At 39.9% G+C, this 17688-nt stretch overlaps 1 protein-coding gene across 1 annotated transcript in view; it reads left to right on the plus strand.

The window, feature by feature from the left end:
- The window catches only part of LGR5 (leucine rich repeat containing G protein-coupled receptor 5), an 87031-nt gene that overhangs the window by 22081 nt on the left and 47262 nt on the right, over nucleotides 1-17688 (plus strand). Inside the window, exons 3-4 of the mRNA XM_070754758.1 lie at nucleotides 6271-6342; nucleotides 7782-7853. Coding sequence (XP_070610859.1) covers nucleotides 6271-6342; nucleotides 7782-7853 — 144 coding nt within the window. The remainder of the gene's footprint in view (nucleotides 1-6270; nucleotides 6343-7781; nucleotides 7854-17688) is intronic.

Raw genomic sequence — 17688 nt, forward strand, 5'->3', positions numbered from 1 at the left:
TCGGGGTTCCCGTATAACAGCCCAACTGGCCATCAAATACTGTCGGAAATTCCTGTGCAAGAACCTCAAACCTCCCCATATCACTGACAGCATTTACCCCAATGACAGAGAGTCCCAATGCCTTGAACCAGTCCAATCCTAAAAGGTTAGAGAACGGCCCATTAATTACAATCAGAGGCAATTTGCCCACAAAAGTTTTGAAACGGACTGGAAAACGACCCTCCCCCAGGATAGGAATTGGTGCCCCTTGGTAGTCTTTCAGTTGCACAGCACATGGAAACAGGCGACCTCTGCTGATAGTTGGGAAACAGCGCATCAATGTTGCCCACGAAACTAGGGAGTGAGCAGATCCAGTGTCCACTTGCATTGGGCACCTCGAGCTTCCCAACTGGACCTCCAACGAGTTCTTCTCCGCCGAATTAGACATCTCCTTTACAAAAGTGGTAGCCAAACGTGGCCGGCTATAGATAGCGTTGCAATCCTCCCGCCGGTTTGAAGGGAATTTCCTCTGCCATCGGGGAGTGAAACTTTGGGGCTCTCGTTGCTCCCGGGTCGCGGCTGTGGAAACTCTGCAAGAACGGCAGACCCTGGAAAGGTGTCCCTTGGCACTGCAGTGCCAACACATTGAATCACGGGAAGGGCAGGAGGACCTCAGATGATTACACCCCACACCCCCGACAAGGTGACTGGGGCAGCCGGGGTCGTGTAGAAATAGCATCTCGGTTCCTATTCACTACCAATTTGCACACCTCCTCCTCCTCTGCCCCAAGAATGCCTTCCTCTTCAGGAAGAACGGCGGCCTTATCCGTGGAAACAGCACTCTTTTGGGTGACATTCACGGCGCTGTCCATGGCTGCAAGCGACTGCGTTGACAGCTCAAACGCACGAGCCTCCGCTAGCGCCGCTTGGAATGTCAGATCCCTAATGGCCAAGAGGCGCTGCTTAAAACAACCATCTCTCACCCCAATTACAAGTCTGTCAAGGAGGTAATCGTTCAGGTCAGCGAATTTGCAATACAGTGCCGCTTGGCGAAGGGCGGCCACATAGTCGTTTATAGACTCCCCCTCGGCTTGGTTCCGCTGATAAAATTTATAGCGCCATGCACACCGTGAGGGAGCTGGGGCATAATGGTCCTGCAATGTTTTTAAAAAGTCATCCCACGAAACGTCGTGGATCGAAGTAGGGGCAAACAATGCGGGGGCAGTTTCAAACATCTCGGGGCCACAAAACCCCAGGAAATATGATCTTTTCCTATCCCCGGAAATTTCTGTGTACCCATTGGAGATTAAGAAGCAATCGAAACGGGCGACATAGGAGTCCCACGTCTCCCCTTGGGGATTGAAGGGGGCGAAAGTAAGCTGCACTGACATCTTCACTTACGTACAGAGTCCAAGCATAGAATTCTCCGAAGAAATGGCTAGAATCCTCGTCGCCAGTATAACAGAGGAGGCCTTAGATAACTGATAGATTGAATACGGAATGCATGCCAGCAAGGCAGGTACAGGCTTAGAGAGAACATTCTAATACATACAGAGTTATATAGCACCGCAGGCTGAGGCAGGAACCAATCAATACACAGTAACTTTCCCGCTTACAAAGTAACTATGGAAAGCGCCCTATCAGAACCTTGGATAGGGACGCCAATCGCACGGCTCTAACCGGCCGGCTGTTTCTAAGCAAACACAGCATTCCTCACCAAGTTATCTATAAAAACAATAAAGGTGAGAAATAAATAAAATGCATAATAAATAGGATTCTTGGTCAAGTGGAAAGTTGATAAATTATAAAACTATTTTTTTTAAATAACTACATTTTCCAGCAATATTTTTAATTGAAAATTCTAAAACTTGTCAAAACAAAAACAGATTCCTGGATGATATGAGTCTATTTTCATATATATAAATATGGCTTCGATGCAGATACCAGCTTTTGATGATACATTCTCAAAATACTGTATGATTCTCTCTATAGTGATGAATTGTTTTCTATTCTGGTTTTTAAAGGATGTATATGGTACAGAATATTTAGTTATATTTTAAAGTGCATTCATATTTATAAGACATGTCTGTCCCAAGCAGGCAGTAGCACATTGTAAATATAAGTCAGACTTGATAATGCAAATATGGGCATTATGAAATTTTATTCAAGAAAATGTAAGTCATTCTGAACACTTACTATAAAATAAATAATAAGTTGGACTACCGGTATATTGTAAATAATCTTTCAAGGATGCATATTAGTACAGAAATGAGCTGTGTGTGTGTGTGTACATACACATACAATTTATATAGTAGATAATGTATATTTTTGTGTGTGTGTGTGTAATATGTTTGTAAACATATGGCATATATACATAGAATTAAATAGTATATTTTGGATGTTCATTAATAGTAAATAGAGAAATTGTGTCTCTTTGAGGAGAGGAGAGGCCAGGCACCCTTACCCTAACTGAAACCCTTGACATGAGTGACATCAAGTTGGCCACCATTAAGCCAGTCACATGACCTTTAAGCCGCCACCACTCGGTCACATGCTCATCAAGCCACTCCCACCTGGCCACATAGCCAGCAAGCCACACCCACAAAATAAGGCACGCCCACAGTGTGGCAGTAAAAATTTTTGCAGCCCTTCACTGCATTTATTGAATAATCAATAGAGAAATTTAAAGATAGTGAGTTCAGTGAGATTTGGTTTTGAATGACTCGTTGTTTTCTAAATAATGACTTATGGCTTTTTGGATTATGAGAACCCAGCCATATTGAAAGCTAATTGTGGCTTAATGGAACTTGTGAGCACAATCATGGTCAGCCATTATGTTTTTTTATAATACTTGAAAATTATATGAACTGTTGTGATTCAGTCTGAGGCTCCTCAGGGAACGGCTGGAACTCTGCCGGCTCCATGCTCAGAGGGGGAACAGGAGGAGGAGGAGGACCAGGCAGACGGGGAAGAGGAAGGTCAGGACGAGGAGGAGGGAGAACAGCCTGAGACCCCTGGGGGGGGAGCTCTCCCCAGCGAGTAGCCTGGAGTCATTAGATGAGAACGCACAAGCCATCATAGATATGAGGCAGAGAAGGGCAGCACAACGAAGGGGACAATTAGCCAGGTATTTCCATCCCTAATAGGAACAGCTGGGTTTGGGTGTGGTTCTCCTCAGAAAGGTTGAAAAGGCAGGCCCGCCCTTCCTGTATTGTGGAGAGTTATCCTTTGGGAGTCCTGTGACCTTGCTTCGATCCTTGGCGTCTCTGATTCTGGCTTGTGGCCTCGAAGGCTGAAAACTTGGGAGAGGCGTGGGTTTTATTATCCACAGTGGTGTGTGTGCCAGCAAGAAGCCTGTTGTATTGTCTGGCCGTCGTGACTTTTCTGTGAAGCTTCATAGCATTCCAGTTTGTAAGAACAGTTTTTGTTATCTGTGTTTGTTTTCAAAGATATATAATGACTTTGCTTTTTACCAGCGTGTCTGGATACTCTTTTTAGTTGGTGTTGACGTTTGGGGGAACCCAGACAGAACAATGAACAATACATATTATTTGACAGCTAACATTATACAAACTTAACTAATAGATGTTGAGATCCTGTCCCACCACTCCTGATAATATGCCTTTAAGTGAATGCATCTCAAAATTCTTCAGGCTAGAGACTCTTGCCATTATTCTTATAACATCAGTGGTAATCTATGTATGGTAAAATCACACTCAACTGTTCAAGGGCTAGGTGATCAAGCTTATTCCAAGAAATTTGAAAAATGCTAGCATAAATTCCAGTGCATCCAAAATATTGTTGCTGATGTTTAAGATTCTTATGAGTACATAAAATTCTGAAGAGCAGACATGAATAATATAAAGGCTTCCTCCTTTTGACATAGATAAGCCAGTGAGATAACTTGATTAATATTACATCAACTGTAAGAATAGGCATTTGAAGATAATAGGAGAGGTCTGAGATAGGCCAACGGGGCAGGTTACAGACTAGACACACTTTCTAGCAAAGGAAAAAACTAGAAAATTAAGAAGAAACAGCTGAAACATGAATGGCAATCCAAATCCAAAGCAGTATTTACCGTATTTTCGCTCTATAAGACGCACCTGCTGATAAGACGCACCTAGATTTTAGAGGAGGAAAATAGAAAAAAAATATTTTGAGCCAAAAAGGGGAGAGGAAGAGAGGAAGGAGTGAAAGAAGGGAGTGAGGGAGGAAAGAAGGGAGGAAGGAAAAGGAAAGCAAGAAATGGAGGGAGGAAAGGAAGGAAGGAAGGAAAGAAAGAAAGAAAGAAAGAAAGAAAGGGGGAAGGAACAGGAACAGAGGAAGGAAGCAAGGAAACTTATGAAAGGGGAGAGTAAGAGAGGAAGGACTGAAGGGAGGGAGGGAGGGAAGAAGGTAGGAAGGAGAAAGAAAAGAAGAAATAGAGGAAGGGAAGGTAAAAGAGAGAAAGAAAAAGAGCAAGAAAGAAAGAAAGAAAGAAAGAAAGAAAATGAAAGAGAAATAAAAATAGAGAGGGGGAATGAAAGGGAAGGAAGGAGAGAAAGCAAGAGAAAGAAAGAAAGCAAGAGAAAGAAAAAAGAATGAAAGAGCAAGAGAGCAAGAGAGAAAAAGAAAGAAAGAAAGAAAGAAAAAAAGGCAACTTCAAAGAAAGGCTCACTGAGCATCTCTCACTCTCTCTCTTTCTATCCCTCTTTCTTTCTTTCTCTTCCTTTCTCTCTCTCCTCTTCCTTTATCTCCTCTCTCTCCCTCCCTCTCTCTTTCTCTCCCCCCTCTCTCCCCCTTTCCCTCTCTTTCTCTCTCTCCCTCTCTTGCTATCTCTCCCCCCTCTTCCTCTCTCTTTCTCTCCCCCCTTTCCCTCTCTCTTTCTCTCTCTCCCTCTCTTGCTATCTCTCCCCCCTCTCCCACTCTCTTTCTCCCTCTCCCTCTCTTTCTCTCTCTCCCCCTCTCTCTTTCTCTCCCCCGTTTCTCTCACTCTCTCTTTCTCACTATCTTGCTGTCTGTTGCTCTCACTCACTCTCGTTCTCTCTCCGTTCTTCTCAGCGGTGACGCGCGCACGCCCTGCCCGCCTCACCTTTGCCGAGAGGGCTCTCAGCAAGGGGGTTGTAGGAGAGGCGGGGCCGGCGGCAAAGGTGATATTCAATGTCGGGGGTGCACGGGCGGTTGCACGCACTCCCTATCTCCCTGCTAGCCCACTCGGAATATTCAAAATAAGAAAAACCTTCACCGGCAAAGGCTTTTCTTATTTTGAATATTCCGAGTGGGCTAGCAGGGAGATAGGGAGCGCGCGCAACCGCCCATGCGCCCCTGACATTGAATATCGCCTTCGCCGGCCTCCGCTGAGAAAAGCCTTTGCCGGCATTTCCTCTCGGCGTCAAGGAGGCGCAGCGGCGGGCGGAGAGAGGGAAGCGGGGGCAGCGGCGTCCCTCCTGGCCTTGGTGGGCCGCCCGACCCTCCCCACCTCCTGCAAACGCGGCGGGCGGCGGGGGGAGAGCGAGGAGCCGGTTCCGGCGGGCGCGGGGCTTGGCTGGCTGGCTGGCGGGGGGAGCGCCGCTGGTGGTGCGGAGGGAGACCCTCCTCCGGGAGGGAGGGGGCCAGGCAGCAGCTAGCCAGCCAGCCGGCGGGATGGCGCTTCCGAGTTCGCAGCCTCCCCCCCCCTCCCTGCCTGCATCTTCGCTCCATAAGACGGGGCTGATTTTTCATCCTACTTTGGGAGGAAAAAAACTGCGTCTTATGGAGCAAAAAATACGGTATATAAAAAAGATAACACGAGTGATTGCGAAGCTTAAAAACATATTTTTTAATTAAATAAATAATTAAATTAATTTATTTATTTTTAATTTAATTTCTGCCTGTTAGATAAGTAGACAGTGTTAATATATTTATTGGAGCTCATTTGCAAATTCAAAGCTGATGAGGTTTCTACTTCAGACAAAGTGCTTCCTCTGACTGTATTTGTATCTTGTGGAAAAATGATAAAATTATCATATTCATAATGATATATAACTAGAATGTTGAATTATTTGCTACTGAAGCAGAACAGATTGAACAATTACACATGTAACATAAACTAGATTTATTGAGGAAAACTACATTTACCCATCTGCTTGTAAATGGACTGTATAGTTATAGGATGTTTTGTACAGAACATTAATTATGACAAAACAGAACTTTTAAACAACTACTTCTGGCTCTTTGGTTGTTCCAACACTGCTGTCTTGAACATTTTAACATCCAAATTAATTCCACATGAGATGAAATCTGTTTATCTTTTATCTTTTAACCCTGTAGGCGTCTGGCAGGAAATAGCTTGACATATATTCCTAGAGGAACATTTGCTGGACTCTTTAGACTTAAAGTATTGTAAGTAAATTATAGTATTGTTTTATGCATTTTAGGTGATATATAAAAATCTGGAGATTTATGCTAATAAAATATTTATTTTGATACAGCTCTTTATAATAAAATGTCTTCACTCCTAAACAATTTTCCAAAATCAATTTACTCATGATATTAGCATCTTTGCACAATATCAGAGGAAATCTGATTTTATTTAAATGTTTGCTTCATTAACTTCTAACAAAGGATATGTTTTAGTTTCCAAATAACATTCTATTGATAATTCTGCTGATGAAAATATTAACTTTTATTTCTAATTTCATTTTAATGGTGAAAATATAAAATGAACTAATTAATTACTGTAAACATAGTAAGTATTAATATTTAGAGTTTGTATCTTCTTTATAGATCCACTCAATCTGGAAAAAATATTATTTTTGCTTAAAGCTAGAATATTTTTTCACTTTCCTAGGATTGTCATAATTTAGTTTATGAATCTAAACTAATACAGAAGAAAATAAAATTCATGCATTATTGAAGATTGTCCCATAAATTGTGTTAGAATGAATTTGATATTTGATCAATGCTATATCAAATGCAAAATTCAGATGTATCTCACAAATCTATCATAGCAGATCTTTGAAGAGATCAATATTTTCTTGCTAGATAACAATAAAGATGCAATGTTTTTGTCTAGTTTTTTATTTTTATTGTAATCTTTTGAGTAAAATAAAAAAAAATGATTTAAAAAACCTAGATTCTGTTTTCTAGCTGGACAAAATACCATTGTAGCTTGCCTCAAGCTTTCCCTGGTCAGCAAGATAATATTTTATGGATCACTTCATTTGATCATCAACTCTAAAGCCTAGGTAAATTCTACATTGAGAAACCAGATAAGTAAAAACTGGCTTAAGTGCAGATAATCAATCCAGTTGTTGGTAATATTCATCAAGTCAGGTTCCTCGATAAATACAGTCTTGTTGTACCTAGCTAATAGAAATCTACCTAATTTAACTCTCTTACAATAAGGATCCCCAGCCCCTGAACTTTGGACCAGCATTGGTCTATGGATGCCAGAAACTGTTTCACTCAAGCAAGTGAAGCCCCATCCACTGGATGCGAACAAACTCATGTCTCCTCCGATCCATGAAAAAACCTCTCTCCAAAAAATCTCTCTGATGGCCAAAATGTTTGGGAGCACCATCTTATAGCTTTGAAGGGAAAGTTAAAATCTAGGTTTCTGATATTCTAACTTTTTAATAAAGTGTGCATTACAATAACCAAACAGTTATTGCAACTAAAATTCAAGTTTTGGATAGCAGTAATTAGCAAGATTTTTCTATGAAATTATTTATTTATTTATTATTTACTATTTATTTATTTATTATATTTGTAATTCTAATTAACATGAGACAACAAAATTAGCTCTCTTTTTTATTGATCTCTTTTATGTACCAACATAGAATGCTTCAGAACAACCTGTTAAGACAAGTTCCCTCTGAAGCACTTCAGAACCTATACTCTCTCCAGTCTCTGTAAGTATACATATATTTGTTATGTCAGCTTTTAAATTCTGAAATATATTATACAAGCTATCTTCAAAACTTTTTTAGTAAGACTATCCATTTCCACACATGATATTATTTTTTCGATAGTTTCTTCTTCCATGGGTATGGTTTTATTTTTCCAGTTTTGTGCGATCACTATCCTCGCAGCTGTTGTTATGTGGAGAATTAAATACAATTGATCTTTATCAAAGTGTCCACGAGCTAATAGAAATAATTCAGGCTTCTTTTCTACCTTTCTCTCTAATATGTCTTCTAGCCATAACTGAATTATTCCTCAATAACTCTTAATTTTTTTGCAACCCCACCACATGTGCCAATATGATCCGAATTCCTTTTTACATTGCCAACATCTAGGTGAACGTTTTTTATCTATTTTTGCTAATTTTGTGGGGGTCATATGCCATCTGTAATACATCTTCTACCAATTTCCTTTATATGCTGTAGCTAATGTCAACTTTTTATTTCTACTCCACATCTGTTGCCATTCATTAAAATTAATTGAGTATCCAAAATCCTGTGCCCATTTAGTCGTATTTTCTTTCGCTTGTTCAGTTTTCATTTTAAAATTTAATAGATAACAGTAGAATTTTAAAATCAATTTATCTTCCGGGCCTAGTAATATTTTATCTAGTGCTACTTTCGTTTCAATATTCCCCTCTTTCCTATCTTTGTCTAATCTTGATTTTAACTGTAAGTATTCCCACCATTCCAGATTGACTTCCTCTTCTTTCAATTCTATCCTAGTTTTTAAGATCCTTTCTTCATTTATTACTGTTTTATATGTTATTATTGGAATTTCTCTATATGTTTGTATTTTAATTATTAATATTAATTGGATTTCTGAGATGTATACTGTTATGTACTTTTGATATGTTGTGAACTACCCCGAGTCCTCGGAGAGTGGTGGCATACAAATCCAATAAATAAATAAATAAAAAGTAATATATTGGGTTTTGTGCATAAATATCTGCTGAGTCTAAGAAACACCAGAGAGCTGAAGAGAGATATGGGAGGGGAGGAGAATGGTTTAAGCGCCAATTGCAGAAGAATCTTATTATATCTCTTCTTTGACTTCCCTAATGGTGGCATTTCTGCCACAAAGAAGACAAAGTGGGATACAAAGTTGGAGGTATTATTAGATATCTTTTTTGAGAATCTACTTTAGTCTTACAGTTGCAGTTGTAGATTCAATAAATTGGAAAAAAAAACCAACTCAAAACATTGGAACTAGAGCACTACGGTAATAATTCAAATCAATCAACAAATAAAATCGCATCTGAAGTTGTAAAAATATAAATTTCATCTACAGTTCTTGGAGAATGTTCTGGATTCTGGTTAGAACTTTGGTTAAATTGGAAATAATGCTTACTGAATGCAGGATTTCATAAACAAAAACTCCATTTTTATTTCTCCTTTCCTCTGTATTCAAAATGTATTACAGGCATTCACATTCCTTCCTCTCTTATCTTTAGCAATTAGAGCTCACAAACACATTCCTCCAAGCCTCCTCCCTTATCTTAAGATTTATGTCTATGCAGCGTAGTTCAAAGCACTAAGAACATCTGTGAAACAGCAAAGAATGAACTAACTTACTTCGTAGCCATACCGGCATTCGTCCATGATGGATTTACAACATTGAAAACTCCGCCCTTCTTCCCCGCTGGCACCCGGATGTGATGAATAAATCACTTCAGTAATTAACCCATTCCTCCCCTTAATATCTTTTCCCTAACACTTGTTCCCTGCGCCCTTGAACCCTTCTGAAATGAGGATTTAACCAGCGATTATCTGTCTCTTCTTCACTGGAGTCTAGACTCATAGCAACATCCTGTGGCTGGCCTCCCACCTGTTCTGATACCTGTAATCCAGGACCTGCCACTAATTCATAAACACTATCTGTATCAGAGTCATCAAGCTCATCGCCATCCTCCAACTGACCAGGAGTATATACTCCCAGAACTATTACATTGTTTAAATAAATAATATAAATAAATAAATAATTTATTTTTCTCCACATTTTGATATAATTTTTCAATATGGTAAATCATTACATTTAAATTACATTTAAATGTAGTGACCTCTACTAACTGTGAATTTTTAAATATATATATATATACTTAATTACTGTGCAAAACCCACTCTGGTGTAAATGCATAATGTCATCAGATTCAAGTATGGAAATGATGAAATTTGTACATGTCTTCTCACAGAAAAACACATATATTTAGAAACATAGAAACATAGAAGACTGACGGCAGAAAAAGACCTCATGGTCCATCTAGTCTGCCCTTATACTATTTCCTGTATTTTATCTTAGGATGGATATATGGAATTATTACATTAAAAAGAATATTTTTTAAAGAAATAACATATTTTGTCTCTCATTATGACCGTGAATCCCGCAGAGGAGGTGGGGTAGCTATATTTTACAAAAAAATCTCTAAACATTAAAAACATCAAAGTTGCGCAGGATCTATTACTCCCTGAAACTATCCCTTACTCTGCTACAGAGCTCCTGACTATGACATCGCACATGCAAACAAATTATCAGCACTACTAACATGGGCTACCCACTGCCCACAATCCATCATCTTCCTTGGTGACCTCAACCTATCACATATTAACTGGACATTAAATGAATGTAGCATGGAACCTATCCACTCTACTATATATAACACAGTCACTAGTCTGGGACTTGAACAACTTGTAAGTGGCAATACTAGATTAGATAACTGTCTGGATCTCATCTTCTGCAACAGCAACAGTACAATATATGGCTTACAAATAAAAGAACCTTTTTCTGACAGTGACCACAGCATGATAAACTTCAGTCTCAACCTAAGCCACACTAAGATCCATCCAAATAACGCGACTCCGAAATTCAACTTCAAAAAAGCGAACTACGAACTCATTGATGCCCATCTTTCAACATTAAACTGGCAAACTTTATTCTCTAACTGCAACTCTATGGATGACCTCTACAAACATTCTTGCTTGAGATGAAAATAATCATTTGCATCTGCCTCAACCAAGAAAAATAACCTCCTCATCTCAATAAGAAAATTACAATTAAAAAAAATCTCTGGCGTAAAAACAAAAAGGGACAAGTAGTAAACTTCACAAGCCGTTATAAAAGCATATGCAAACAAATAAAAGCAGAATGTCTCAACTACCACAGCATACAAGAGGAAAACCTTCTATGCACCAAATCCAATCGTGCCTTCTACAACTTTGTCAACAACAAACTCAAGGACTCTAGACCTATCCCACCTCTCAAAGGACCCAACAACAAAGAATACCACGATGATTCATCCAAAGCTAATCTTCTCAATTCATTCTTTGGCTCCGTCTTCGTCAACAGCAACGGCTCATCCCCCAAATTCATCACTCACACCTCAAACTCTCTCAATGACCTAACCAAAATAGACTTCACTGAAGACCGAGTTGAAAACACATTACGTGACCTTAAACCTTCCCTATCAGTCGGACCAGATGGTCTATGTGCATACTTCCTTAAAAAGCTCTCTTCTGCTATAGCTAGACCACTAAGCATAATTTTTGAAAAATCCTTCAGTACCAGCACACTTCCTAAGATATGGTCAAAAGCAATGGTCATCCCTGCCTTCAAAAAAGAAGACCCCTCTCTTGTCGATAACTACAGACCAATATCGCTATGCTGAGTCCCATGTAAAGTTATGGAATCAATTATAAACCAATCAATTACTCTCCACTTAGAAATTAATAATCTGCTCTCTAACAAACAATTTGGATTCAGAAAAAAAACTATCCTGCAATCTACAGCTCCCTCTCGCAAAAACATATGGACAACTCATCTTGATCAAGGAAAATCTATAGATGCAATTTATATTGACTTCTCCAAAGCCTTTGATTCAGTGGTCCATGACAAACTACTTCAAAAACTCAAATCCTATGGCATCTCAGGATCCCTCCACAGCTGGATTACTGCATTTCTGTCTAACAGGCAACAAGTGGTCAAAATAGGAAGCTCCATATCCACACCCATCCCTGTTAAAGCGGTGTCCCCCAAGGTAGCGTACTGGAACCTACACTCTTCATTCTCTACATCAACGACCTTTGCGATTTCATCACAAGCAACTGTGTTCTTTTTGCAGATGATGTAAAACTCTTCAACACCACTGATAACACAACTATTCTACAAAAAGACCTAGACTCAGTTTCTGACTGGTCCAACACATGGCAACTCCAAATCTCAACCAGAAAATGCTCTGTCCTACACATCGGCAAAAAGAATCAGAACTTCAAATACAAACTTAATAAACAAATTATCACAGATAATCCCCACTTGGTCAAGGACCTCGGGATATTAATGACTAAAGATCTAAGTGCAAAGCCCACTGCAGCAACATCACTAAGAAGGCCTCAAGAGTTGTTAATCTAATCCCATATAGCTTCTGTTCTGGAAATCTCACACTACTTACCAGAGCTTACAAAACGTTCACCAAACCCATATCGCATCTCAGACATTTACACCCTTGAAAATGTTGAAAGATACTTCACAAAAAGAGCCCTTCATTCTTCAACTCGAAACAGAATACCCTACGAAACTAGACTTACAATCCTGGGTCTTGAAAGCTTAGAACTGCGATGCCTTAAACATGATATAAGTATTGCCCACAAGATCATATGCTGCAATGTCCTGCCTGTCAAAGACTACTTCAGCTTCAACCACAACACAAGAGCACACAAAAGATTTAAACTTTAAACAACACAAAACTTTAAACTTTAAACAACACAAGAGCACATAACAGATTCAAGCTTAATATTAACCGCTCCAAACTTGACTGTAAAAAATATGACTTTAGTAATTGGGTTGTCGAAGCGTGGAACTCCTCCTCTATAGTAACATCCCCTAACCCCCAACATTTTACCCTTAGACTATCCACGGTTGACCTCTTCAGATTCCTAAGAGGTCAGTAAGGTGTGTACATAAGCGCACTAGAGTGCCTTCCATCCTCTGTCCTATAGTCTCTCCTATATCTCATATTTCTTCTCTACTATATCCTCTATAACCTTCATTGTGTATTATTGTGTATTGGACAAAATAAATAAATAAAAATAAAATAAATATTTAAAACCAATTCCTGGAGGCACCTCTGCAGGTCCGACAGGAAAATGGCGTTCCCCTCATCTGAGAGGTGAACGCCATCGGCCCGGTAGAACCGGGGCATTCCAAATTTTATCAAGGGATGCTTTACCATACACCCCCCCCCCAACTCCCTAACAACCTTCCCAATGGCCTGGTTGACCCTTAACCTGGCCCGTTAACGGCTTTAGGGGATACAGCATTCTGCCAGACCAGTCTGGGGGGACTCCCAGACCACACGATACGTGTGTCTGGATACGCAGCGGCAATGGCCCTCAGGCCATCGCAGGCTTGGATGCACTAGAGTGCCTTCCATCCCCTGTCCTATAGTCTCTCCTATATCTCATATTTCTTCTCTACTATATCCTCTATAACCTTCATTGTGTATTATTGTGTATTGGACAAAATAAATAAATAAAAATAAAATAAATATTTAAAATAACCTGTGAATGGCTAAAAATCCAAGTTATGCATGTTTCTGTGTGATGTCAAGCATTTATTCTCCAATTTAATTTTTAAAGGGAAGTACAGTGGTACCTCGAGATACGAGTTTAATTCGTTCCGGACCTGGGCTCTTAAGTCGAGCAGCTCTTATCTCGAACGACTTTTCCCCATAGGAATTAATGTAAATAATTTTAATTGGTTCCAGCCCTCAAAAAACTCACAAAGTTAGTCTAAATTATGCAGAAAGACATGTTTTTAATGAAGAAATGTACATGTACATATAAATGAATAATGAAGTTTCTTTCACTTAACTTGTAAACTTTCTTAAACTTTTAAATTTACATATGTTCAACTTCTCTGCCACCCAATCCTGTAGGACAGAGGTCCCCAACCCTTTTTGCACCAGGGACCGGCTTTAAGCGATCAAGAGAGGAATGGGTGAATGAATGGACGGAGGGTGGGAAGGAAGGAAGGAAAGAGGGAAGGGACAAGGACAGAGGAAGGAAGCAAGGAAACTTATGAAAGGGGAGAGTAAGAGAGGAATGAGTGAAGGGAGGGAGGGAAGAAGGTGGGAAGGAGAAAGAAAAGAAGAAATAGAGGAAGAGAAGGTAAAAGAGAGAAAGAAAAAGAGCAAGAAAGAAAGAAAGAAAGAAAGAAAGGGGGAAGGGACAGGAACAGAGGAAGGAAGCAAGGAAACTTATGAAAGGGGAGAGTAAGAGAGGAATGAGTGAAGGGAGGGAGGGAGGGAAGAAGGTGGGAAGGAGAAATAAAAGAAGAAATAGAGGAAGGGAAGGTAAAAGAGAGAAAGAAAAAGAGCAAGAAAGAAAGCTGCAAGCCCCCCCCCAAGCCCCCCAGGCCGGCTGCAACCTTTTAAAACACGCGCGCCGCTTCGCAGCTGTCTCCTGAAGCCGAACGCGGAAGTTAGCGTTTGGCTTCAGGAGACAGCTCCTTGGCGCTTGTATCTCGAATTTGGGCTTGTAAGTAGAACAAAAATATCTCTCCCCTCCCAGCTCTTATCTCGAGCTGCTCTTAAGTAGAGCAGCTCTTATGTCGGGGTTCCACTGTACTACTGAATCTGAAAAGCTTCAGCAAGAAAATACTAAAGTAACAGTGAAACTTCATTATATTAATTATGAAGTGGAAATTCTGATTATTTATGACAGTAAACTTCAAAGTCTAACGTTTGTCATTAGAAGAAAATGGACTGTAGTAATGATAGCTCATATAAACAATGGGTCCTTTATTGAGGCAGAGATACTTAAAGCTTCAATTCCATTTCTAAATAACTATCTCACTGTCCTTTAATCTTGGTTTAAATATCTTTCCAAAAGGCAGGAAAGGTAAATAAGTAAGAAAACAGAGGAGTTGGGGACCCTAGCTAAGCACTGGTGTTTGGTAACAGAATTAAAATAAAAAGAGAATTAGAGTGGTCAGCAGGAACTTTAAACAGCTGTGGATCAGGCTCTAGATAAAGTGATACATTCATGTGCAGAATAGCTACTATCCATTTGAAAGGAGGTAGTGGGCAAATGGGAACTCTTCAACAAAAGGAATTAGAACAATTTATTTTGTTGTAAATGAGCCTGAAAAAGGTTTGTTGAGATTCAGTTTCTTGTTCTGTATAGCCTAGTAATTATCTTTCCATAGTCTGCTTCTAGTCTTGGTTTTCTATTTAAAAAGTAATTCAAATGTCTGTTCCTCTTTTTTTAATTTTCAACTTGAGACTATGGGGAGGGGAAAACAGATGTATAAAAATTAATTAGATCAGCTTTCAAAATAAAAATTCTTCAAGAAATTATAAGGTTCACAATTAGTAATTATAATTAATTTGATCTGAATATTGTTAACCACTTTGTCTAATTTAATGATGAATAAATGAATTTACTGATGTCTAGCTAATCTTACTGCTCTTCTACTGCACACTATTTTTTCTAGTGTAAATACATCTGGTGTTTTCCCTGAAACTATTTACTTCCACATTCATTTGTTGCCTAACATGAAACAAACTGTTTTATACTCTGAAATTTCCAGCTTCAGACTGCTATACAGTAATGTATTGTTGTAGGACTATGCGATCATCAAGTAACATGTCCTAATAGATATTTGGTGGTAGCTGCATAGATCCTCCATTTAATAAAAGTAAGAGCAGTTTGCATGTAAAAGCCCAGGCCTTTTGCTGCTCTCTGAAAAGAATTTTGCTTGATGTGGTATATGCAATGGCTGTCAAACTAATTGGGTTTTTTTCATTCAGTCTTCAGCTCAGTCTACAAAGAATTGTAATTGGTTGTCATATGTTTACTAGTCTGCTTATTGTCTTTTAACTATAATGAAACATGGCTTTAAAAAGCATTCTAAAGCAACAACCATACTTTATTTGCTTTTGAGGTAATTTGTATGTTTTAAGACCATAATTCTGGTAATTTCTTCCAAGAATAATAAATGTGTATTCTTATAAACAAAAGACTCTCAGGAGAGGGAGGGGGAAAAGTAAAAAAATCAGTTGTAGCAGCACCTTTTGTCTTGGTGTGCAACATTTATGCATGTACAAAAGGAGTAGTGCTGCTGTCATACTGCCACAACTGCCATCTTGATTTTTTTCTCTTTTACCTCCAAGGGTATTGCAACTTTCTTTCATTTCATTTCACATTTGAGTCATATTATTACATCATATGAGTCTTACAACTCAGCAGAACATGAAAATATTAATGTATATTTAATTTTATTTCTCAATGAAAATATACATAATTTTAATGTCTAGTATTGTTTTTTTATTTTTTATTATGCAGAGCCTGCATAGCTCTGCTCCATCTTCATCTAAAAGCCTTCTTCAGACTGTATTTATTTGTTTATTTATTTATTTATTTACTTACTTACTTACTTACTTACTTACTTACTTACTTACTTACTTACTTACTTACTTATTTATTGGATTTGTATGCCACCCCTCTCCACTGATAGGCACAGAAATTTGTGACAGCAATCACCATTTGCATAAGGAATTGTTGGGACTCTGAAGGTGAGAGCTGCTTCCAGGAAGCATGGAGAACAGTCCTGTCGGGGTGGAAGGGAGAGAAGAGAGGTAGGAGGGTCTGCTGCAGCCCCATAATAAGAGTGAATGACCAGTGCGGGGCAGGAGGCTGTTTGACCAGTGCCACTGCCAAAAGGCAGAGGGTGAAACTACCCCATGAGCCCTGTACTGGCGTACCTCAAGGGCCCTAAAGCCAGCTCATCCATGCCCCAACACCTGATTTGCCTTAGGGTAGAAGCTCCACCAGCTTCATCCAATAGGACCCCCTGGCTCACAGCCACAATGGAGTAGGAGGCTGAGCAACTTGATGGTGCTGGGACCATGAGATAAGGTGGGGGTGGAGTGCCCCATAGGCCCCGCACCAGCTTACCTTAGGGTCTCTGCAGTCAAGCAATCCATGCCTCAACATCTGCTTCATCTCACGGCCGTGGCACTAACACAACACTTCCTATTACCCCTGGAAGCGGAGTAACGACGCTGAGACATGTTGTGGATTAAATACGGGTCATTTATTGAATTAACATAAATTTAAATAAATTTAAATACGTCAATTTAAATATTTAAATTCAGAACGAACTAAGGACCTGCAGAGGCCAAAACTAATGGGGCGGAAATTCCTACCAGAAATTTCCGCCCCTAACCTGCCAGACCCAAATGACCAGAGGGAGGCCTATACTGATATCTAAGTGCGCCGCACCCCCTAACCAATCCAGTCCGTGCCGTCAGTGTGGAATAGGCGAAAAAACGGCCGCCTCTAAAGGGGTGGCCGCAAAAAATTCCTATTCGGCCCCGAGGCGACCTCCTCAGGACACACTGTTGATAGCAGAGGGTGGGTGGGTGTTCGCTTCAGGAAAGCCGAGGGCAAGGGGGAGGTCCTGCCTGAGTCGCCCTTAAATAGGGCGACTCAGGACCTTCCCCCGACCAGCAGGCAGCGCGCTACCTTGGCGCACTGCCAAAAGCCGAACTTCTGGGTTCCAAAGGAACCCGGAAGTCCGGAGCTTGAAAGTGCTGCCGGCAGCGTCTCCCCAGCCCCGGAGGTAATTTTGGCCGACGGTTTAAGCCGTCGGCCGGGCATTTACCCCTGGAAGCGGAGTAACGAAGCTGAGACATGTTGTGGATTAAATACGGGTCATTTATTGAATTAACATAAATTTAAATAAATTTAAATACGTCAATTTAAATATTTAAATTCAGAACGAACTAAG

This window comes from Erythrolamprus reginae, chromosome 6, assembly GCF_031021105.1.
Source record: "Erythrolamprus reginae isolate rEryReg1 chromosome 6, rEryReg1.hap1, whole genome shotgun sequence".
NCBI classification, from domain to species: Eukaryota; Metazoa; Chordata; class Lepidosauria; order Squamata; family Dipsadidae; genus Erythrolamprus; species Erythrolamprus reginae.